Source organism: Saccopteryx leptura, chromosome 1 (genome assembly GCF_036850995.1).
Source record: "Saccopteryx leptura isolate mSacLep1 chromosome 1, mSacLep1_pri_phased_curated, whole genome shotgun sequence".
NCBI classification, from domain to species: domain Eukaryota; kingdom Metazoa; phylum Chordata; class Mammalia; order Chiroptera; family Emballonuridae; genus Saccopteryx; species Saccopteryx leptura.
The window spans coordinates 315614412-315638751 of NC_089503.1; the positions used below are offsets into that span (position 1 = coordinate 315614412).

At 51.1% G+C, this 24340-nt stretch overlaps 1 protein-coding gene across 1 annotated transcript in view; it reads left to right on the plus strand.

The window, feature by feature from the left end:
• Positions 1–2104: 2104 nt before the first annotated feature.
• The window catches only part of PARVB (parvin beta), a 93409-nt gene continuing 71173 nt past the window's right edge, over positions 2105–24340 (plus strand). Inside the window, exon 1 of the mRNA XM_066358625.1 lies at positions 2105–2320. Within this exon, the coding sequence (XP_066214722.1) occupies positions 2206–2320 (115 nt within the window). The 5' untranslated portion in view covers positions 2105–2205. The remainder of the gene's footprint in view (positions 2321–24340) is intronic.

Here is a 24340-nt window from a genome sequence, read left to right on the forward strand (position 1 = left end):
CCCCTGTGCTCTGAGAATAGCTCAGTTGATTATGAGCATCGGCCCCAGACGGGGGTTGCCGGGTGGATCCCGGTCGGGGCACATGTTGGAGTCTGTCTCTGCCTCCCCTCCTCTCACTTAAAAAAGAAAAGAAAATTGTAAATTCAGTGTAAAAAGTGGGAAGCTGGACCCACTGATGAAATATTCAGACAATCAATCACTTACTGGGCACTCACTGCACACATAAAACGGCACCTCGGCTTCCCGGGGGAGCACGGCTCTTCCATCTCATTTCCCAGGGCTGCTTTCCCGCTCACTTTCTCCTGGTCCCCTCACCCTCCACTGGGGTCTGAGTGTGTGCCAGGGGCAGTGGGAGGGTGGGGGTGTCTGTGGGCCACCCGAAACAGTCTGCAACATCTAGTTTATATGTTTCCCTGGTGGACAGTCTCCCTACAGCATTCAGAGCACACTGGCCTCTACTCTGCCAGGGTCCCACTGGGACCTCAATAGCCAAATTCACAACTTTTCTGGGTTCTCCCCAGCTTGGTTACTGACACCCCAAATTGAGCCATGCGATGCCTCAGAGACCTCTGACCTTTCACTCTCCCAGACCCCGACATCCAATTATTATCCAAATGTTCTGGTTTGCGGCCCTGTGTCTGCCCCTGCCCCTTGCCACTGCTGGCAGCTCTGGCCTGGCCTGTGGCTGCAGCTCCCGAATGGATCTTTGGTTGGGGTTTTGCTTCAGTCCATCCTCTGCAGCAGTCTGGCATATCAGGCCTCCGCTTACACGCTCTCAGGGGCTCAGGGTCCCCACAGAGGGTCACAGTCTCAATCCCTTCACACCTCACCCAGTCCACACCAGGCAGCTTGCTGTTCCTGTCCTGCCCCTTCGCACCCCCAGGTACCAGGGTCTTCATGTCCTTCTCTTCTTCCCTGCTGCTTGCCGAGTCTTTTCGTCCTTTACTGAAGGCAGGCAAGAGGTTATTCATCCTTGTCACAGGTCAGATGGCCCTTCCTGGACGAGCCTCCTCACCCTGCACCCCCACACCCCACCTCTCGCACTGTCTCTTCCTCTGGCTCCCCTCCTACCTCGCTGGGTTCCTAACTGTATGACTCTTGCGTCCTGTGTCACTGGGGCCTCCTCCTCCTGGGTCACAAACTCCTTGACCGCAAGGCTCTGTCCTGTGGTCTGTGTACAGCACAGCAGGAGGACAGGGCCTGCCATCCACTCGGCCACCATCAATGTTTGCTGTCTGAAGGGGTTACAGCTCACTCATCACGAGGCCCTGAGTCAGTGCAAAAGAAATGGAAAATCTTACCCACACGTCCAGACCCAGACTCGCCTGCCCTTGGGGGTCAGACCATCTCTGATAGCCCCCATCTGTGGGTGAGCAACCCCACTGTCATCCCGGACCGAGCAAGAACCTGTCCTACCCACTGTTAACTTTGGACCCTGATCAGATCATGTCACCTGGCCTCTGAAAACCCTTCCTAGGCTTCCAGTAATTCGCAGGCCTGCCTTGCCCTCTTCTCTCCCCACCCTCCCTAGAGCTCCCACACTGTCCCCTCTGGCCTTACTCTTCCCTGGGCTTCAACACCTGCCAGGGCCCTTGGCACACTGCCAGCTCTGTTTCCTGTGGTTTCAAACACCTCATCTCCTCAGGGAACAATCCCCTGCTCCTTTAGGATGGAGACAGTTCACAGGGGTTCCTCCAGACTCGGGTCTGACTCTGGATAGAAGCTGAGCAACTGAAATGACCGATTTGTGTAGTTATTTGATGCACGTGGCTGCGCAGAGAAGTGGCTGTAGCTGCTCCACTCCTCACTGGAGCCTCCTCAGCATCAGCAGAGCCCGCCAAGCTCAGGGCTCACGCCTTAGAACAAAAGGATGCAGAGCAAGCCCCAGGGGTCTGTCCCAGCCGCGCGTGGCCTTAACAGCTGCACCGCCCCTTCACTTCTTTGAGAGTGAAAGTGACGCGCAGCGCGGGAAGTGGCGGGTGCCTCGCGGGCAGCCCGCGAGCTGGAAGTGGAGACCACAGAGCCAGGGCCAGGCAGACCTCTGGCAGCGGGTGCTGCAGGGCAAGGGGCGGGGCGGGGCGGGGGCCGGCGTTGGGGCCGCGCCCTCCGGCCACTCCCCAGGGCGAGCGGGCAGCGGCGGGGCAGCGACCAGGCGGCCTCCCCACGCGCTGCGCCCGCGCCCGGCCACTGGTGCCCCCGCGGCCCATGTCCTCCGTGTCGCTGCGCTCGTCCCCCCTGAGGCCCCCCAAGATGAAGAAGGAGGAGTCGTTTCTGGGCAAGCTGGGCGGTACGCTGGCGAGGAAGAAGAAGGCCAGGGAGGGTGAGTGTGCCCTCCGCGGGCCTCCAGCTGCGCCTGCGCCCCGCCAGGACCACGCGTCCCCGCGCGCGCCCCAGAGTCCCGCCCGGCCGGCGTGGCGCGCAGCCGCGACCTTTGGGACAGGCCTTGACCCTTGCTCCTTCCTCCTCCGGGAGACCTTTAAACACCGCTTGAACCCGCCACGAGCCAGGCCTCCCTCTCCCGCGGGGGTTCGTGGAGCCTCTCCTGGGCTACCGCTTCAGACGCGGTGCCAGTGCCTGCTGAGGTCAGAACTTGAGCAAACGCCAGGCGAGCCTGGGTACTCGGACAGCCCCGTGCCCAGCCCCGCGCGCGCAGCCCTGCTTGAGTCGCCATTTATTTAGCACCGTTCAAGGGCAGCACCGCCTGGCGGCCGGCTCCTGGCGGCCCTGCTCTGTGACCCCATTCCTCGAGCACTCACTGGACACTTGTGCTGGCTAGGTTCGGGCTGGCCCGTTGGTATTCTTCGGGCGGTGCCCTGCCCTGGAGAGAGTGGATGGAGGTTGGCTGGGTGAGGGTGTGGGGGTTGGAGGGAGGAGGAGGGAAGGAAGGGGCTCAGAACAGACAGGCGGAGGCCTTGGGATCTGTGAACAAGGACGGTGGAGGCCCTCAGTTTTTACTCCGTATGCCTATGGACATAATTCTGAAAAACTACCACCTACCCCCCCTTACAAGTTTTTTTTTAGAGTTACAAGGGATGTCACTTCTGGTGTGTGTGTGTGTGTATGTGCGCTTTAAATACACTGCTGTCCCCAGGGCTCCTCCCAGGACTGCCTTCTTGAATTTTCTCTGTGTTTGGGGTGGGAGATCCTTCCCCTGGGACTGATTCCGGATGTGAGGGGGGGGGAGGGTATGAGCCACCGTGTTTACACAGAAGGCAGATGGGAAAGGAGACCCCCCCCAGGCTAGCCTCAGGCAGATTGGGGTAAAGAAAGAACCTGGAGTCAGGGTTGCAGAGGGATTTCTTTCAGCCATCTGAGCCTGACTGATGTCGGAGAAACTCTCCCTGTATACCTCCCTGGGATGCATGCACCTCTGGGACATGTACTACAGGGACAAATGTGCCCATATCAGTCCCCCCCACTGTGTATTCTTAAGGATGCTTGGGGCATTTCACCCTCTGGGGATGTGTGTACTCCCATGCACTTCCTCCCAAACAGGGATTTGTGGGTCACATTTCCCACCAGGTATGCTTTTAACAAATCAGGTATTCAGGTCCCAGAGGGCAGGGCCTTGTCACCTTTAGCAGTCTCCTCCTGAGTAAATTAGCTACTCCTCTCTCAAGCCTTACGTTTAAGGACCTGAAGGCTTTGGCTCATAATAATCTCGATGAAGTCATGCCTCCTAAATGACATGATAAATGACAGTGGCTCCCCATTTATCACTCCCGCTGCCTCTCTGATGTGGGTCCTCACTTGCAGTCATTGTCGCCCTCACCATCTGTATGTCTAGTAGTTATGGGTGTCACAGCCGCCAGGCAGGTTCAGGTTTGTATTAGATTCGGATAGACGGTAATGAAACAACGGAGCCAAGAAATGGTGGGCCATCCCTTTTATTCTAGCCTCGCACTGGCGGGCGAGTAAATACACACAGCGGGAGAACACTTCCCTTTCCATTCAGGGCTCCCAAAGCCACTGACTTTCTCCCAGTTTAGCTAGAATCAAAGGCCCACACCAGTTCACTCAGTCCCCTCTGGTTCCCATCTCCTTCTCTCTGCACACACTGACTTCTCCTTCAGCATCCTGCCATCTTGGCTGCTTCCCCGCCCTCTGCAATAATGTAGTCTCTTTCTCTTAAAACTTTTGGTGTGAAAGCCCCTTCCCAAGCATGAAAATAATTAGCAGTATCATGTGACAGCATCATCACGTGAGCAGTGGCCATTTTAAACAATAAAAGTGAGCAAAATCAAATAACACAAATTTTACAAACTTATTTGCCCAACACCACCCTTTCCATTCCTCTTTATGACCGACAGCTATTACTGACATAAATGATACTCCCTGTCCCAGTGTGCTCAGTAGTGCCTGCTGGGGACCCTGGGGAGAAAAGACAGACAAGGAGGCTCTTGCTCTGGTGGAGCCGGGAGTCAGTTGTACTAAACAGAACAATGGGACAATAATAATAGGTTCCATATAGAAAAGGTGACCATGCCTGACCAGGCGGTGGCGCAGTGGATAGAGTGTCGGACTGGGATGCAGAGGACCCGGGTTCGAGACCCCGAGGTCGCCAGCTTGAGTGCGGGCTCATCTGGTTTGAGGAAAAAGCCCACCAGCTTGAACCCAAGGTCGCTGGCTCCAGCAAGGGGTTACTTGGTCTGCTGAAGGCCCCGGTCAAGGCACATATGAGAAAGCAATCAATGAACAACTAAGGTGTCGCAACGAAAAACTGATGATTGATGCTTCTCATCTCTCTCCATTCCTGTCTGTCTGTCCCTTGTCTATCCCTCTCTCTGACTCACTCACTCTCTGTCTCTGTAAAAAATAAATAAGTAAATAAAAATTAAAAAAAAAGAAAAGGTGACCATGCCTCAGAGTGTCCAGGGAAGGCCTCAACACAGGTGATGCTTGGGTTGGGACCAGGAGGAGCCAGGAAAGACATCTTTCACCAAACAGCAAGTGAGGGGAATGTTCTGGACTATCACTGCTTTTTGTAGGTAACATTTGTGTTCTTGGACTACAAAGAACACGTGCCTGAAGTCATAGACTGGTCCCAGATTCCAAAGTGAAGTGCTTCTTGTCCTGGCTTTAATGAACTAGCGTGTGCCTGGGAAATTGCGGGCCAGTGTGGCTTCATTTAAATGCACCAAGCATCCCGATCGCCCAGGGCATCTGGTGGTGAACAGAACAGACCCGAGCACAGCAGCAGGAGCCAGGCGCCTGTGGTGCTACTATTGTTGCTTTTGTGTGTGAGTCAGCTTGGTCCCCTGTCCCCGTTCTTAAGGTTGGGGTGCCTGGCACACTTAAGGGTGCCCCATAGAAACCTAAGGCTGCACACAGTAATTGGGCTCTGACACAGGAACTGGGGGAGGGCTGGACTTGGAAGGGCTTAGTGGTCTCCATCTCCTTCTGGGAAGAAGGGAAGGAGTCATAAGCAGAAACGAGGTGTGAAGAATGGGTAATGAGGTCCTGAGTAGTTGAACATTGCCTGTCTTCCTGCAGGCCTATTGCCCTGGCAACTTGCCCTCTGTGCCATTGGTGGCTCAGGAGCTGGAGCTGGTCTTGGCCCAAACTTTGGGCCCGTGTGGGATGGCGCCTATTTGCCTACTATAGGACGGTCAGGTAGAGGGTGTGAGAGGCTTGCTGGGCGCTGCCAGCGGCAGGGTGGGTTTCGTTTCCCTCTTTGTTAGAAAGTTGGCAGTGAGTTCAGGAGTGTGGGTGGAGGTGAGGTCCCTGTCGGGGAGGTGGGGGACAGCATTGTGGAGAAGTTAGAGAAATTCAGGAGCCTGTTGGGAGAGCTCCTGGTTTGACAAGGCACGTGGGGATCTATGAGGTGGCAGGAGGGGCCGTCCTGCGCTCTGCCGCGGGAGGTCATTTTAGGAAAGGTTCGCATTGGGGTTTAGAGAAACTGATGTGGGCTGTGTTCGTGGATGATTTCATGGTGTGATTAAGGCTCATGTTCTAGGGAGGGTCCCAAGTTATGTTGTGTGGTGGCCTGGTTCAGAAAACCGAACTATGACTAACTGTGGGCATCAGGAAAACGGCAAGGCACACTTAAAAAACAAACAAACAAACAAATAAACAAACAAACTCGGAGCTCCCTGTGGAAGGCCCCTGGACTTTCAGGAGAAACTTACTAAGAGCTGAGTCAGTCTCACTGGGGCTCAACAGAGCAGGTGCAGAGGAAAGGCTCCCCATGTGGGGTTCCCCTTGTGACCACGGATGAAAGGCCCCATAGGTCCATCTGGCCAGGCGGGCGAGGGGACGCCCCAGGGATGCCCCAGCTGTTGTATACAATCCTTTGACGGGTGAATCAGCTCTGGGGCCAGTGAAGCCCTGGAGGAAGGGGCCAGATAGAGTCCACTCCATGCATGTGCCACGAGAGGCCCCATCTGCACACAGGCCCCCCTGCTCTGCCCAGGCACGCTGCTGACTAGTGCAGGACTGCCAGAGCCGAAGCCAACAGAGCCAAAACGGAGGTTCTGTCCCTCCTGCTTTTCTGTAGAAAGAAAGCATTAAGGAAATTCCTAGTCCATGATTGCCTTTTTTTTTTGTTGGTATATTTTTAGGCGGTTTCAGGTTTACATTCCCTAATGACGTGTGATTGCGGTATGGTTTCCTGCGCTTATGAGCCATCAGTGTATCTCCTTTGGTGCATTGTCTGTTCAGCTGTTTGGCCCATTTTTTAATTGAGCAGTTGGATTTCTTTCTGTTGAATTGTAAGAGTTCCTGGGCTATTTTATCTCCTTTATCAGGTAAGTCTTCTGCAGCTGTTTCCTCTCGGTTGGTCTGTGGCTTGTCGCCTGGCTCTTCTGACCCGGGTCATCGTCCAGGCATTTGATACAGAAATAGTAATAAATGAGCAAGATGTTGACCGAGACCTCTCTCAAACTAGATCTAAAGAAATTGCTAGGTGGCTGCGACCTTGAACAGAAGGTTGGAAGTATTACTTACTTTTTTATTTAAAATTTTTTTTGGAGAAAGGGAGAGAGAGAGAGACAGAGAGACAAGAACATGGAGCAGCTCCTGTATGTGCCCTGACTGGGGAATTGAACTGGCAACCTCTGATGCTGGGGTGATGTTCCAACCACTAGCTGTCCGGTCAGGGCTTAATTTCTATTGATTTTTAGAGAGAGGGAGAGAATGGGGGGGGCATTTGTTGTTCCCCTCAGTCGTGCATTTTTTGTTTGCCTCCCGTGTGTGCCCTGACTGGGGATCGAACCTGCAACCTTGATGTTTCAGGACGACACTCTTAACCTACTGAGCTAGCTGGCTAGCTGACCAGGGCCTTTTTTTTTCATTAAAATTTTCTTTTTCCATTGATGAGAGATAGACAGATAGAGGAAGGGAGAGACAGAGAAGCATCAAGTAGCTGTTCCATTTACTTGTGCACTGATTGCTTCTCTTATGTGCCCTAATTGAGGTTCCAACCTGCAACCTTGCTGCACAATATCCATTGAGCCAGTCGGACTTTAAATAACTTCTGGGAGAGAAATCTTCAAGTCCTAAACCACTACCTGTTCATCCAGTGGGACCCACTGATCATCTTTATAGAGCGATCAGCTGTGTAGATGCTGTGTCTCCCCAAACGCCAGCCCACTGACTCACTGCTCTGTAATAAATTCTGTTAAGTTAGCCCTGCAAGGTAAGAATTTTTCCCTGCCCACGTGTGAGAGTAGGAATTTCCCCCTCAATTTATAGTTGAGGAAACAGCCTTACCCAGTAGCTCTGCTTGGTAGTTTAAAGCAGTGGTTCTCAACTGGGGGTGATTCTACCCCAGGGGACATGGCAGTGTCTGGGGACACTGTGGGTGGTCACAACTGTGGGTCCGGGTGCTACTGGCATCTAGTCGGGGGAGGTCAGGATGCTGGTGAACATCTCACAATGCACGTACCATTGAGTTATCCAGTCCCAAGTGTCATATAACCGTGCTGAGGTGGAGAGACGCTGGTGTTTGTTTCCAGAGGTGCCTCAGTAACTCCCAGAGCTGGGAGCAGCCTCAGGTGGCGGGGAAGCTCCTTAGGGCACTCAATTGCTGGAGTCTGGAATGACCCTGGTGTGCCCCATGATGAGCCTACCCTGGCCTAGCCCCCAGCCTCCAGCCCCCATCTGGGGTCTCAGTTCAGTTTCTTGGAGAAAATCCACACAGCCCACCTGGGCAGGGCCAGCCAGTTCCAGTCTCCTGGAAAATGGGGTCCTTGGAGGGACAGTCCCAGAGGAAGAGGTGGGTGTGGCCTGGGCAGACCCCCATCTCCTGAGGTTCCAATGTGAGAAGAAATAGAAAACTTTTGTGAAAGCTCAGAGGAAATGCAATTAAATCCCCCAAATTGCTTCGGGTAAGAGATAGGAAGGCAGAGATGAAGGGCTTGTCCTCTGTCCCAGGACAGCAGAGGGAGGCAGCTCCCTGAGAGCTCGGAGGGTCTAAGGACACAGGTAAAACAGTCTTCCCCCCACATTTACCTGGTGGGCTGGGGTCTTCTGTGGGGCAGGGGCAGGCCAGTGTGGTGATTGAGAGCCATGGGGTGGGGGATGCACACACGGCCTGGACCTGGGGTTCTAGGTTCCAGCTGGAGGTTGTGGTTAAGGATCGCTAGGAACTACCCAGAGGCGGGAACCGGGGCTCCCCGCCAGGGGCCCTGGAGAAGATCCCAGCTAGTCCCTTTTGGGGAAATGCAAGCCATTTATAGTGGCTGAGCGCGCTCAGCTGTGGGCAAGTGCAAGCGGTCAGTTGGGGCTGTCATCTCCGGCACGTGGGATCTAAAAACAGATGAGATGAGGCACATTCTCTAGGACAGGGGTCCCCAAACTTTTTACACAGGGGGCCAGTTCACTGTCCCTCAGACCGTTGGAGGGCCGGACTGTAAAAAAAACTATGAACAAATCCCTATTCACACTGCACATATCTTATTTTAAAGTAAAAAACAAAACGGGAACAAATACAATATTTAAAATAAAGAACAAGTAAATTTAAATCAACAAACTGACCAGTATTTCAATGGGAACTATGCTCCTCTCACTGACCACCAATGAAAGAAGTGCCCCTTCCAGAAGTGCGGCGGGGGCCGGATAAATGGCCTCAGGGGGCCGCATGTGGCCCGCGGGCCCGTAGTTTGGGACCCCCTGCTCTAGGACCTGTCCCGAGCTCCCTGTTACAGGGTGGGTGCAGCCGGCCACGAGGTCGAGTTTGTGCCCATTCAGGATGTTTCTCACAGAGAGCTGATTAGGACAATAGTGACTTGAAGAGATCTCCACATCCTGTTACTTAGTAGATCTCAACAGTCCCTGCACTTTTAAAAATAAAAAGGGAGCATTATCCTTCTTTGTGGCGAGATGTAAGAAAAGGGTTTGTAATGAGTTTGGTCTCCTTTGCCCAGGGGAGGCTGGACTCTGGGAATTCCTCAGGTTTCCAGGGATGCCCCTGATGGGATTGAGCCCCTATAGGACCTTTGGCAAATGAACCACGATCACGGTTAGGTCGGTTGGACTCCTAACCTTTGAGAAGGGAAAGAGAGAGTGGCTGGTAAGAAGGGGAGAGGCCCTGTACACGGTGGATTATAGAATGTTCTACAGGAAGAGAAGCCAGTATACGTCCTGTTTGGACCCGTAGGGCCCATGAGGTTCTCTGCAGACCTTGCCAACAAAGAGGAAGACAATCCCACATCCCGTCTTCCCAAACCCAAGTGCCTCTTCTTGGAGCAAGGCTCTCTCCGTCTGCGGGAGCGGCTCCTGGTACAGTCAGGTCGGCTGTGATTGCTGTGACTCTGTCTGGCTCTCGTATTGTGACATACTCCTCGGGGGGTGGGGTGGAATCACTGTTGTGTTTTTCTCTCTTTAGCTGGGAGGAAGTGGTTCTCAAGGAGGGAAGCTTTGGTGTGGCTTTGCAAAGTTTCCTTTGACTATTATTCTGATTCTAATCTTCAAGGCCAGCATTTTTCCTTGTTTGTTCCACCGCCATCCGGGGGATGCATGAGGGTAGTTACGGGAGAAGCCCATGGAGGCACGCCAGCTCCCGCACGCTGGGCTTTGGGGGCCTGTTAGCATCTCCTGGCAGTTCGGCCTCGATGGTGAGACCTGGAGGCGCGATGCCAGGCCCAGAGTGACAGCTCCACTGCCCTCACCTTCCTGGGCCGAGGCGGCCTTTTTTAGGAACTGCTAGCTCCCTATGGCTCTCCTGGCACCTTGGTTGGACCCGCGCAGTCCCTGAAGAGTCAGGTCACCTTGGCAACCTCATTCATTAGAGGAGCTCTGCTTTGAAACCCTGTCTGTGCTCTGTGGAATTAATATTTATTGCGTATCCCGCAGTTGCTTACCATTGCACTCCCTGTCCGGTCGTCAGAATAATTAAGGGGTGTTTATCAGATATGAGTGGGCGAACACCTGTGGGGAGAGGTTTGAAGGGCTCCATTTGATTGATTCCTCCTGCTGTGGCTGGCGCAAGGCAGGCATCTTTACCGAGCTGTTTTCTTGTTTTCAAACGTACGGTCCCATCACATACAAGACATGACCTAAGGAAGCACGTTGTTCTCTGCACTCTGAAGCCTTTTTGGTTTCTAGTTAGATTGTGTTACTGCCTAGTGACTGCGTTTTGCTATTTATTATTTGACACGGTGGCTGAAAAGCACTAGTAAGCTCAGGAGAACATTACAAACATGTTGGCCCCCTGGTGTTCATAGGCTTCTCTGTCCTAATTGCCATTGGGGTTAAGAGCACAGAAACCAGGAATGCCATCGTTTCTAGAGGTTTTAGTGGCTTGTGCATTCTTGAGAGCCTTCTCAGTGCTGCATATTCAAACGAGAGACTTCCTTCCTGGTCTTGGTGTTGTCTGGTCTCTGGGGCGCCCAGCATCCGAGGAGTCACGTGATCGGCTCTGGATAGCAAGTGGAGTCTTTTTATTTTTGTACCTACTCTGAGTGTCTAGGCTATGGGGAATATGTATGTCACCCTCTGAGTTTTAAAGTTTTGGGGCCTCACTTTCTTGAAAGTTTGTGAGGTGGGAGAGGGTGTGGGGTGATACCAACTCTCTACTCCCAAGCTGATGTGATTTTGCTAATTCTCAGAAATACAGCGTGTTCCCGTAGGAGGCTGCTCACCAGGTGGGGGCGACAGGTCTCAGCCCATGCCCTTGCTCTGTGGGTCTGCCGCTACATCTCCCAGAGCCTCCGTTCCTGACGGGGCCCATGTGAGTCATTGTGGCACTCACCCTTAGGTGACATGAGGAGGAAATTTGAGGAAGGAGTCGGAGCCTTATTAGCTATTGAGCAAGAGCTCAGTAAAGGCTAGTTATTGATAATGTTGACAAGGAAGGGCATTGCCATAGAATCCAGACTTCAGCGCTGGTTACAGGTAGAGCAGGGAGGGGTAAGATAGCTTTACCGGAGAGCAAACGCAGCTCAATTTATAATCACTGCCTGCCTCTGTGTTAAGAAGGATTCTGAGGCTGTGTCTGGGCTGGGGGAAAGAGTGTTGGGACTACCTAGGCATTTGAAATGTTTGTTCTTGGTTTGGGTCTTTAAAACTTTGCTTGCTAGTTAACCAGAGTTGATCAGGAACGTTGGTAACCCAGGTAAGGTCACATCAATAGTTGACACCTGTTGTATCCAAGTTATGCATTTTTATACATACGTATGAAAAATTACAATTCCACAGGATCTTTGTTTTACTCTCTAAGTTATTGCAAAGTTAAAGAGAGTACGAGAGGGCCTGACCAGGCGGTGGCGCAGTGGATAGAGCGTCGGACTGCGATGCTGAGGACCCGGGGTTCGAGACCCCGAGGTCGTCAGCTTGAGCGTGAGCTCATCTGGTTTGAGCAAAAAAAGCTCACTAGCTTGGATCCAAGGTTGCTGGCTCGAGCAAGGGGTTACTCTGTCTACTGAAGGCCCGCGGTCAAGGCACATATAAGAAGGCAATCAATGAACAACTAAGGTGTCGCAATGCGCAACGAAAAACTAATGATTGATGCTTCTCATCTCTCCATTCCTGTCTATCCCTCTCTCTGACTCTTGCTCTGTCTCTGTAAAAAAAAACAAAAAAAACCCCAAGAGAGTACGAGAGGCCCCTTACTCTCAGGGGTCGCTCATGGAACTTGCTGGAATCTAATAGTCCTGGAAGCAGCTGTCGGGTTGGATGAGACCATGGCCACCCTCAGTGTTTGCCGCTTCCCATGTTCCTGTGGAGTCTAGAACCTTCTAGCCTCTGCATTAAATAAGTGGACAGAGTCCTCGGAGCAGTCTGGGCAAAGGGGAATACCATGCTCACAGTGTTTGAAATTTATTATTGACATAAATAGAATTTGAAGGCCCTCTTACCTAAAGCGTAACTTGAAATGTCTTCATCCTCTTTTTTTTTAAATTAACGTTGTTTTTCAAAGTAAGACCTGAGCGAACCCATACCTGATCTATGCAAGCCTCGTACAAGAGTATCTGAGAAGAGGTAAAGGAAGAAGTTCAACGAATTAAAAAAAAAACAACCCAAAAATAACACAATGGCATCTCCTTTAGTCATGCTCATGGTTGAGCCTTGTTGGGCGCTAAATTCTCCATGTGTTCCCTTGTCATCCTCACACAAAGCTGAGAAATAGGTACTGTGTGGTCATTCCCATTATGTAGATGAGCAAGCTGAGGCTCAGAGAAGTGAAGACCTGTGCAGGAGGTCACGCCACCAGCAGGTGATTAAATCCTGGTCGTCTGTCTGGCACTTAATTACTGCCAGCCTCCTGAACGGAGAGAGCGAGTCACGTGTGAGAAATCTTCCCAGCTGGCTCCTGGTAAAGCTGCCACTGTTTCTGGCATTTGAGATGCACTCAGCCGGTGGTAGGAAGACACACTGGGGGAGATTTTGTGCTGGACAGACTTACTGACATTTATAGGAAGCAGACAGACCCTGGTGGCTTCGTGCTGGTCCAGGACCAGGTCCAGATCCTTGCTGGCCCTCATTGCCTGCCCAGTGCCCAGCCCGCTTCCTCTCCTCTTTCCCTGGCTCGGGGCCTCACAGACGCTGTTCCCTGTGCCCCGGGGCCTGTCTGCCTGAGGGCTGCAGAGTCGGCCTCCTGCAGGTTGCAGTCCCGCTTTGCCCACTTGCTGCACCACTTCTTGTGGGTTCCCGCCAGACGTTGTTGGCCCAGTGTCTGTGTGCCTGCTAACCTGGGTCCCCAGGCCTGGTGTGTGGCTGTCTGGGGACGTAATGATGGGAAATGCCCTTGGGTCACTTGAGATGGTCTCTGTGTATTGGCTGAGCAGGCAGGAGGCCGTCTGTAGTGGTTTTGACCACTGATCGATCTCGGGGCCCCACTGTGGGCCAGGATGTGAACTGACCCTGCTGTACTCTGGGGCTTTGACCTTGGGGAACTTACTTCCTTGTCTTGTCTCTCAGTTTTCTGTTCTGTAGAGTGCATAATGCATAGGGTTATAGGGGAATAAAGTGAGTTACTAAATGAAATGATGTAATTTAAATTGGGCCCAGTCAAGCCATGGAGGAAGGAAATATTCTCATGGTTCTGGTACCAGTTTCACTTCTGATCACCGGCTCTGAGTCTGACACCAGTTCTGATGTGGGCCCCTCCCCCCCACCAATCAATTTTCCGACATCAGCGGGAGACCCTATGGTTTAACTCAGTTTTGATGCTATCTACCCAGAGACAGCATCAGATTTCACAGGCTACGCGAACTCAGTCCCATAAGGCTGGCCTCCCCCACCCCCCTTCAGATGCTAATCACAAGTTCAGGTGATTCTGCCTGACTGACTGGCTTTAAATTAGAGCAGCTCACAGAACTCAGAGAAACATTTGACTGACTGGATTACTAGTCTATTATGAAAGAATACAACTCAGCAACAGCCCGCTGGAGAAGCAGAGCGTGTGTGTGGGCGGGGGTGCCACCCTCTGGCACCTCACTTGTTTACCAACCTGGAAGCTCTCTGGACCACATCCTTTGGGTGTCTCTGCAGACTCCGTTACAGAGGCATGATTGGTTCAATGATTGGCCATTGGTGATGTAACTCCATCGCCAGCCCCTCTCCCCTCCCTGGAGGTCCTGGATGGAACTGAACGCACTTACTCTGTAATCACAGCTTTGGTTCCCTTGGCAACCAACCCCCTTCCTTAGGTTACCTAGGGGTTCTTCCAAAAGTTGCCTCATTAAGGGAACAAAAGACATCTTTACTGTTCTCATCACTTAGGCAATTCCTGGGGTTTAGGAGCTCTGGGCCAGGAACTGTGATGAAGACTAAATCGGTATATTTCTTCTTATAAATCACAATTATCCCAATTCCTCAAACATGTCTGACAAAAGACTAGTGTCCAGGATATTCAAAGATCTCCTACAACTCAGTGATAAAAAAGCAAACGACCCAGTTAAAGGAGAGAGAGAAAGTTTGAACAGACACTCCAGCAAAGAACATGTAGGACTGGCCAGTGTGCGTTGGGGAAAGACCTCAGCATCGTTCATAACACAGGAAATGAAACTCAAACGAGAACCAGAGGGGATACGTTCCATGCCCAGCAGAACAGTTGACATGGTCACACCGAGTCTTGGCAAGGATGTGGAACTACTGGGACTCTCAGACAGGCTGGGCGGAGGGCGTCTGCAGTGCTGTAGTCACTTAGGAGTCAGTCTGATAAGTTTCTTTCAAAACGAGACATACATCCCTCCTTGGACCCAGCCATTCCAATCCGAGGTATTTACTCAGGAGAAGTGGAAACCTGTGTCTGTATGAAGACTTGTGCAGGCCTGACCAGGCGGTGGCGCAGTGGATAGAGCGTCGGACTGGGATGCAGAGGACCCAGTTTTGAGACCCCGAGGTCGTCAGCTTGAGCAAAGCTCACCGGCTTGAGCCCAAGGTCGCTGGCTCGAGCAAGGGGTCACTTGGTCTGCTGTAGATCCCTGGTCAAGGCACATATGAAAAATTAATCAATGAACAACTAAGGAACCGCAGTGAAGAATTGATGTTTCTCATCTCTCTCCCTTACTGTCTGTCTGTCCTTATCTGTCCCTCTCTCTGACTCTCTCTCTCTGCCCCCCCCCCCCAAAAAAAAGAAAAAGAAAAAAGAACACTTGTGCAGGAATAGTTGCAGTAGCTTCATTCATAATGGCTAAAATCTGGGAACAGCACAGTGTCCTGTCAATAGGAGAATGGAGAAATGGATGGGGGGGAGGTTACATTCATGGGTCAGGATATTACTGGGCAATAAGAATAACGAAGTCCTAATACGCAAACACATGATGACTCTCAACACCACTCTGCCCAGCAATGGCAGCTGGACCCCAAAGAGCACACACTGTACGATTCCATTTATAGGGAGTTGTGCAGTGGACAAACTAATCCACGATGGTTGCTTCTGGGCTGGGGATGGACTTACCCAGGGAGGAGTAGGAGGGAATTTTCTGTTATGAAAATGTCTTCCATCTTGATGAGGATTTGAGAAACACAGGGACATGCATTTGTCAAAACTCACTGAATGGGCACTAAAAACGTGCATTTCATGGTGTGTAAATTTTACTCAAAATAAAAATAAAAAACTCAATTATATACTGACCTCCAGTTAGTCATATTGTGCAAAGATATCCCCATCCGCAACTTATTTTGAAAAGCATAAAAAATAAGATGGTATGGTAGGCCAAATAATGACCCTCAGGTGTGTCTACTTCCCGATACCTGCACGCTGTGGCGACATCACCTCACATGGTAAAAAGGACTGCAGATGTGTTTTGGTGAAGGATTTTGAGATGGGGAGGGGCGGCTATCTGGGGTTACCCAGGTGGACACAGAGTTCTATAGGAGTGAGGCAGGAGTGTCACCGTAAGAGAAAGGCACGTGTTGGTGGAACAGGTTGGAATGATGGGGGTGGGGGGCACCAGCCAAGAAAAGTGAACACCTCTAGAAGCTGCACAGTAAAGAGACATTCTCCCTGCTCCTTCCAGGAGGACCTCAGCCCTGCTGATGTCAGTTAATAAAACCCATTTTGGACTTTTGACTCCCAGAACTGTAAGATACTAAGTATATGTTTTCTTAAACCACTGAGTTTGTGATAACCTGTTACTGCGGCAACAGGAAACGGATAGGGAGGGATTGCTGGCTAGAGGGATGGATGGATACATAATGAAACAAGTATAGAAAAATGTCAGTGGTGCACTCTAGGCAGTGGTGTGCAGGTGTTTGTTCTCTGTGGAGTTCTTCACATGTTCTTCTGTGTTCCCCTTTTTAATAATAAAACATTGGGGGAAATGCTTGGACCAGGCAAATAACAAGCTGTCCATAGGTGTTAGCCATCCTTCTCATCATCATCGTCATCATTACCACTACAGGCATCCCCACTTTACCCATCAAATAGAGAAGACCAAGGAGGGGATGGACGAAGTCACACAGGCTCCTCCCTTAAGTCAGTTGTAATTTCTGCCTCTTTCCCGGGTCAGGTTCAGGCTGCAAGCTCTAGCAGAGATGGGACGGGGAGGCGCCCTGGGAGCTGTGCCCATCATTGTCACACACCCTGCACTGCAGCTTTCTGAAATGTCTACACTTTGCAAGGGGAAGTGAGTGTTTTCATTAATGTCCATCTAGAAAACATATTATTAGTATAACGAGGTTTTAATGATTTGAAACTTTGCTAGAGCAGCACACGGAATTTCAATCTTATCAGCATGCAGCTGGGTTTGCTTTTATTTATTTATTTCCCTTTCCCCCTTGGGCCTTGTTGCAAGGACACACTTCTGCGATTTTTTAATTGTTATTCTTCCTCCCTCCCTCCCTCCCTGCCTCCCTCCCTTCTTGATAGGAGGGGAGACAGAGAGACAGACTCCTACACTAGGATCCACTGGGCAAGCCCACTAGGAGGTGATGCTCTGCCCTCCTGGGGCTCTTGCTGCATTGCAACTGGAGCCATATTTTAGTGCCTGAGGTGGAGGCCATGGAGCCAACCTCAGCGCCCAGGGCCAACTTGCTCCAATAGAGCCGTGGCTGCAGGAGAGGAGGGGAGAGAGAGGGGGGGGGGGGGAGAGAGAGAGAGAGAGAGAGAAGGGGGAGGAGGAAGGGTGAAGAAGCAGATGGTCGCTTCTCCTGTGTGGTCTGACTGAGAATCGAACTTGAGACATCCTCATGCCGGGCCGACGATCTACTGCTGAGTCAACCAGCCAGGGCTCTGTTATTCTTTCTGAGAGCCCTGCTCTTAGGCTACTCTTCATTGTGGGGTGGGTGAGGGGCATAAAAAAGGGGGACATCCTTTCTGTAAACACAGAGGGCTTGATTGGAACCAGACTGCAGAGTGCTGTGATTGGAGATTTAGGTTTGTCCATGACTTATGCCAACACTCTGCTCATTGTTCATCATTGTCACAAAGTGGAAACAACCCACGTGTGCACTGACAGATGAAAGGATCCGTCCAATGTGACCTGTCTATACACTGGAATATTATTTGGCCAAAAAAATAAAAATAAAAGAACAGAGTACTAATAGGTGCCACAACATGCATCAGTCCCAGAAACTTTGTGGTGAGTGAAAGAGGCCAGACACAAAAGGCTGCATATTGTTTGATTCCACTGGTGGGAAATGTCCAGAACCTGCAAATCCAGAGACAGGAAGTAGCTCAGTGGTTGCAGAGGCTGGGGGTGGGGTGCCTGCTAATGGGTATAGGGTTTCCTTTGGGGGTGATGAAAATGTTCCTAAATTGATTGTGAGTGTTATACAACCTGTGACTATATGAAAAAATCATTGATTTGCCCATTTTAATAGGGAAAATGGTCTGGAATATGGTGGGGTGAAAAGCCGGCTACTTTTGAGGAAGATAGTATTATTGTTGCTCCGATCTGTCTTCTCCAGTCTCCCTTGTTCATCAATCATTTGCTCTTCCCAGTAGGCAGCCCGTCATCAGTGCATTTGAGCTCCCTGAGACCAGGTACCAGGTTGGGGCCTGTGCCCATAGAGTGGCCCTTTCCTAGCGCTGGCCCTGCCCTGGTGGCATTGATGGACTGGTGACACCCATCCTCAATTCTCCCCCTTGCTCTTGCTGTCCATTCTTTGTCCCCACTGAATAATCTTGACCCCCTTGCTGAAACTCAGTTGGCCATTGGTGTGAGGGTTTATTTCTGGGCTCTATTCTGTTCCATTAGTCTGTATGTCTGTCTGTCCTGTGCCAGTGTCACCATCTTGCTCACTGCAGCTTTATAGTAAATTTCTCCCACTTGTCCTTCTTTCTCAAGACTGCTTATTCGGTGGTCCCTTGAGATTCCACATGAATGCAGGGTGTTTTTCTATTTCTGTAAATGTCACTATTGTTGTTTTTTTTTAAGTGAGAGGCAGGGAGGCAGACAGACAGACTCCCACATGCTCCCCAATGGGGATCCACTCAGCAAGTCCCCTACAGGGTGATGCTCTGCCCATCTGGAGCCACTGCTCCATTGCTTGGCAACCGAGCTATTTTAGTGCCTGAGACAGAGGCCATGGAGCCATCCTCAGCACCCAGGCCAACTTTGCTCGAGTGATTTGATCCATGGCTGCAGGAGTGGGGAAGAGAGAGAGAGGGAGAGAAGGGGGAAGGGTGGAAAAGCAGATGGTTGCTTCTCCTGTGTGCCCTGACCAGGAAGTGAACCTGGGACTTCCACACCCTGGGCCAATGCTCTACCACTGAGCCAGCCGGCCAGGGCCACTATTGGGGTTTTGACTGAGATTGCATTGTGTTTGAAGATCGCTTTGGCTAGTATCATCATCCTAACAATAGTAAGGCTTTTAATCTATGCGCCAACACAGTGTCTTTCAATTTGCTTAGGTCTTTCTCCTTTACTTTCTTTTCTCCGTGTTTTATAGTTCTCAGTGTGCGAGGCTCTTGCCTCCTTGGTTAGATTTGTTCCTGGGTTGTTGATACCTTGGCTGCTGTTGTAAGTGGAACTGTGTTCGGTGCCTGAGCAGCTCGGGCAGTACCTGGTGGCTGCATTGCCTAGCCCCTCTCTGTTGTCTGGTCCTTGCTGTTTTCCTCACTGGAGTCTCATCCTTGGGGTTGGGAGTCCATGACAACCTGTGGGAAGTTTGAGCCTCCAGCTGGGCTTGGCTGATGGGTGCGGAGCTGACTGCAGGAGGGGGATGAAGTCACTCTCTAGTGTCCACCTGGCAAGTTGGAAAGGGGCTGGGAGTCCCGGCACGGCACAGAGGATGGTGCAGTCGGTGATCACTGAGCTGAGGCAGGCCGTCTCGATTACATGTTATCTCTTTGCGTAACCCCCTGGGTATGCCCAACGGAAAGGCCCAGAGGGCAGCTTATTGCTCTGCAGCATCTGCCGGAGCGGCACGCTGACCTGAGGGGGAGGGGCTGCAGAGTCCAGGCCAGAGAGTGGGGTTTGCACCAGCTCATTGCGTTCAGTGGTTCAGGACTGCACGGCTGGGGACCTGGAAGCTGAGGCCAGTCAGCTGACCGGAATCTTGGGGCTCTTATCAGGGCAGGCAGGAGCAGTGGCCTAATCTCCATGGCTTTGCAGATTAAGCAGGTCCTCTTTCTAGGTATTTTGAGTGGGCCTGGCAAAGTAGATTGAGTGACCAGCTCTGCTCCATCATGACAAGGGGAAGCAGAGCCGTTAATTTGGAGGAGGGGGAATTCAGTGCTGGGGATACTGGTTTAGGGCAGAGTGTGGCCTGGTTTTGTGTGTCTGTCTCCCAGAAGGCACTTAGGGCCCTTTTTACCCCAGAGATGTGTGTGAACAGCTACTGCTGAAAGCTCAGCAAACAGCACCCCCTTAAATAAACCTCAAGACAAATGCTGGCGCCTGGGGCCTTGCATTAGACTTAGAATAAATCATCTTACTTCTGTATGATGGGGGGACAGTCTCAGCTGTGAGTAGCAAGGCCCTGGTCAGGATTGCTCAGTGATGGAGATTTGGCTTGCATTTCAAGCAGAAAAGGTGTGGCTGAGGTAGCAAGTCAGAAAGGACAGAGGGAGCTGGCCTGAGCTGGCCCAGGGATCTGGCACTGGTGTGTCCCTGTCCTGTGTGTGTGTCTCACATCCTTAGGACGTCACAGGGGTCAGGGTGAGTGCCTCGCCTTCCATCCCCCTCTGCCAAGTCAGCCCGGGAAGACGGATTGTTGGGGTAAGGTTACACGTGCATCCTCAGCCTAGTGTGTCACATCCCATTGCTGGGGCAGGCAGCAAACTGTCCGAAGACTGGACGACTCCAGTACCGAGGTGTCCCAGCCATGAGGCAGTGGGAGCCGGGCTGCAGGTCCAGGCCGTGTGGCTCCAATGCTGTGCTTGGGGCTGTGCCACTTCCCAAGAGAAATGCAATGAAAATTGAGTCTCATTTTGCAGAGGAGGAAACTGAGGCTCCGAGAGCAGGTGGGAAGCTACAACTCTTGTTGAGGGGGCCTCGTCGCTGAGGGTCTTCCCCGGCAGACTTCTGCGAGCGAGCGTAGGTCCACAACAGAACAAACAGAACCAACCATGAACGTGATCGGAAGTCAGCAAAAGGAATACTTTTTCTCTCCCCCCTCTACCCCTTTTCTCATTTCAAGCACCAGGCAGGAATGGAAGATCCATTTCTCAAGGTTAGCTCTGGTCTGATTGAATTTGGGTGCTGTTGTTCCACACTCTTTAGGGGGCATTAAAATGTCCGCCAGGTGGAAATGCAGTGTGGTGCAGGCTGCCTTCCAAGGTCGTTTAGGTTTCTGTGGCGGTAAAAGGCCTGCTGAGGCAGCGTCCCCGCCGGTGTGGTGGCCCCGTTGATTGGTTTTCATTTCCTGCCTGTCAGAATGATCCAGTTTTAAACATGATCCCTGAGTGCGCTGTGAGGGACGTTAGGGGACGGCAATGGCCCTCGAGACTCAAGCTGGAAATCTCACTGGAATTGGCGCTTCATTCCCATTAAAGGCAGAGACCCTGCTGAGAGTGCAGGCTCGGCTGTCCAGACCCAGAGGGGAGTGGGTTTTAGTGGCCACACTGACGCGTCCTCAGACTCAGCTTCTGTTTGTCTCTGGTGGGGACTGGGTCTCGTGCTCCCACCATGAACTCCTGGCCCAGTGCGTTTCCTTCTTAACGGCATGGGCATGCGCGCCCCCCCCCCCCCCCCAGCAGGCCTGAGTCCGCGCTGGCCCAGATCCTTCCCTTGCGTCTTGGTCATCAGCTGCAGTGGGTTCTGCAGATTTTTACTGTAAAGGGCCGGATAGTAAACCTTTTAGTCTCTGTGGCAACTCCTCTGCCACCCTAGCATGCAAGAAGCCATGGAAGATACTAAACAGGCAGGTGTGACTGTGTTTCAATAAAACTTTATTGACCAAAAACAGGCCAGGAGCCAGATTTGGTTTTTCTGACCTCCCTGCCTCCTGATCTATGACATAGATTCTACAGCCTAGATTTTGGGTGTGTTTTGAGCCCTCTTTTCATTTTCTTAAACTGTTGAAAATGAAATCCCAACAACCCAACACTCCCCACTACCCCCCTACCCCCAACCCCCCCAATGCTGTTCTGCTGGGGAGAGGCAAGACCTGAGCTGCTTGCCCCTTCTTAGCTCCGTGACATTGAGCTGGACTAATGTGATTGATGGCAACACCTCCCTTATCAATCTCCAGGATTGTTTTAAGAATTAAAATGTGTTAATGGGCCTCATGAATTGTCAAGTGTCATCTAAATGTGCATGTTTGTCACTAGGCCTGTGCACAGAGGAGGAAATTGGGCAGAGATGTGAAAACAGCAGTGGAGGCTGGGTATTTGTTTCCACCTGTGCCAAGCACATACCCCTTGCAGGTGCAGGGCATCTGATAGTGGTGTCTAGTCTATGGAACGGGGCCCCTGGCGGCCTGCTGCTCTCCCTCACACTGCCAGCTTCCCAGTGCTGTCTGCACTCAGTTAATAGCCGCACAGAGAAGTGTACTGTAGCTCTTTGTGACACTTTGGCCAGGCAGTGCTACGAGCCCTAATAGTCTTCCTGCCATTCAGTAAGAGAGGTCTCATCTGACAGGTGCCATGTAACCAAAGACATGTGCTTCGTGGCTGCAGAGTCCCCGCTGTATGTAAAATACACTTAATTCTTACAGAGCGAGAGAGAGGGCCTGAAAAAGTCATACATCACTAAGGCTGTTTATAGGCACTGGAGGATTAATTAGAGTGGAGAACGTTCTACTGGCTAAACTGCTGCCGTGAATAGCCTGTGTGACTCCATCGCTGGGCACTGGCCATGAAGGAAGTCCCGTAGGCCCAGCCTTGGCCTGTGCCAGGTGAGCAGTTCCAGGCCATAGTGAGCATGTGAGCAGGGTGGGTACTGAGTAGGCCAGGCTGTGCCAGTTTGGAGCGTAGCCACAGAATCCTCCTAGCCTCTTGGTGGGAGGAACCTTTTCTCTAGTTGGCATTGCCCTTAGTAAACAAAGCTCATGCCAGGGTGCACTTCACTTATGTTAATTGTGTGCACCCACCCAAGGGGGGCTGTGAAAGGGAACTGAGTGAAGGTCTGTGTGGTGGGTTGAACTGTGCCTCTCACAAACAAAACATGTGTTCATATCCTAATCTGCGCAGCCTGTGACTGTGACCTCATTTGGTGATGAGGTCTTTGCAGATGTGATTAAGATGTGAGTTAGAATGAGGTCATCCTGGGGTATGGTGGGTCTCATATCTGAATGACTGGGGCCCTCATGAGAGGAGGAGGGAGACACAGACAAACAGGCATTGGGAGATGGAGGCAGAGGTCGAAGCAATGCAGCCATAAGCCAAGGAATGCCAGGGACTGCTGGCCGCCGTCAGACACCAGGAAAAGACAGGCATGCCACTCTCCTAGAGCCATCACGGGAGCCTGGCCCTGCCCACACCTTGACCCCAGACTTCTGGCCTCCAGAACTGTGAGAAACCCAGTGTCTCTCATTTTAAGCCTCCAGTTTGGGGTACATCACTATGGCAGCCACAGGACACTTGCAGAGTCTCCACCTGGCCTTTGATGCACCGATGGCCTCTGTGATTCTCCAGCCAGCGAGGCTATGAGTGATGTTCGCAGGGTGCAGGTAGATGTCAAGGTAAAGGAATTAAACTAGAGCACAACACGGAGGTCCTGCCACCTTGAGTCATGGTGCGAACGCTGAACTCATGGCTGCCCTACAGATCCCAGAGAAGTGGAAGGATTTGATCCCTGCTTTCCTTGTCCGAGCTGAGAGTGCAGGAAAAAAACATGTCCCTGCTGCCTTCCCTGTTTGAGGTCTCTCACCCCTTGAAAATATTAAAAACCTGTGTTATGATCTCTGTTAATTGTTGAAAAGGTGGCAATATTTTTCTGTAAAGTTGCAAAGAGCAATGATTTTAGACTCTGTGAGCCATCTGATTCTGTGGAAACGACTGGACTTTGCTGCTGTGCTGGGAAGGTAGCTATCAGTGTGGCTGCCTTCCAGTAACACCTTTGTGCAAAGACAGTGGGCTTGACACGGCTAACTAGCTGCTCTGAGCCAGTCCCTGGAGTCAACCAACAATTAAAACACACACACAGGACAGTAGACTACAAATAACAGCTGATGCCAACCCAAGAAGACCTAGAAATAACACAGCTGAAAATTGGAGGCAGACAACACCAATCCTAGACTCAACTAGCTCTACAACAACATACCCAAACACACAGACATAATGAGAAGACAGAGATGTGCAATCCAAATGAATCAACATGAGAAACCCCCAGAAAATAAACTGAGTGAGATGGAAATAACCAAACAACAATAGATGGACACAATGAGCACATAAATAAGGAGATTACAAGCATCAAAAAGGACAAGAACCAGTCAGAAATGACAAATACAATATCAGAAATGAAGACTACACTAGAAGCAATTAAAAGCAGGCTGGATGAAGCAGAGGATCGAATCAGCAATTTAGAAGACAAGATAAAAACACAGAAGCAGAGCAGCAAAAAGAAAAGAGACTCCAAAAGTCTGAGGAAACTCTAAGAGAGCTCTGTGACAACCTAAAGAGAAGCAACATCTGCATCATAGGAGTTCCTGAAGAAAAAGAGAAAGAACAAGGGATAGAGACCTTGTTCAATCAAATCATAGCTGAAAACTTCCCTAAATTGATGCAGGAAAAAGTCACACAAGTTCAAGAAGTACAGAGAATTCCATTAAAGAGAAACCCAAAGAAATCTACACCAAGACACATCATAATTAAAATACCAAAGCTAAGTAATAAAGACAAAATATTAAAATCTGCTAGAGAAAAAAAGGTTATCACCTACAAAGGAGCCTCCATAAGGATGACATCCGACTTCTCAACAGAAACACTTGAGGCCAGAAGGGAATGGCAAGAAATATTCAAAGTAATGCAGAACAAGAACCTAAAACCAAGACTTCTTTATCCAGCAAGGCTATCATTTAAAATTGAAGGAGAAATAAAAAGGTTCCTAGACAAAACAAACAAACA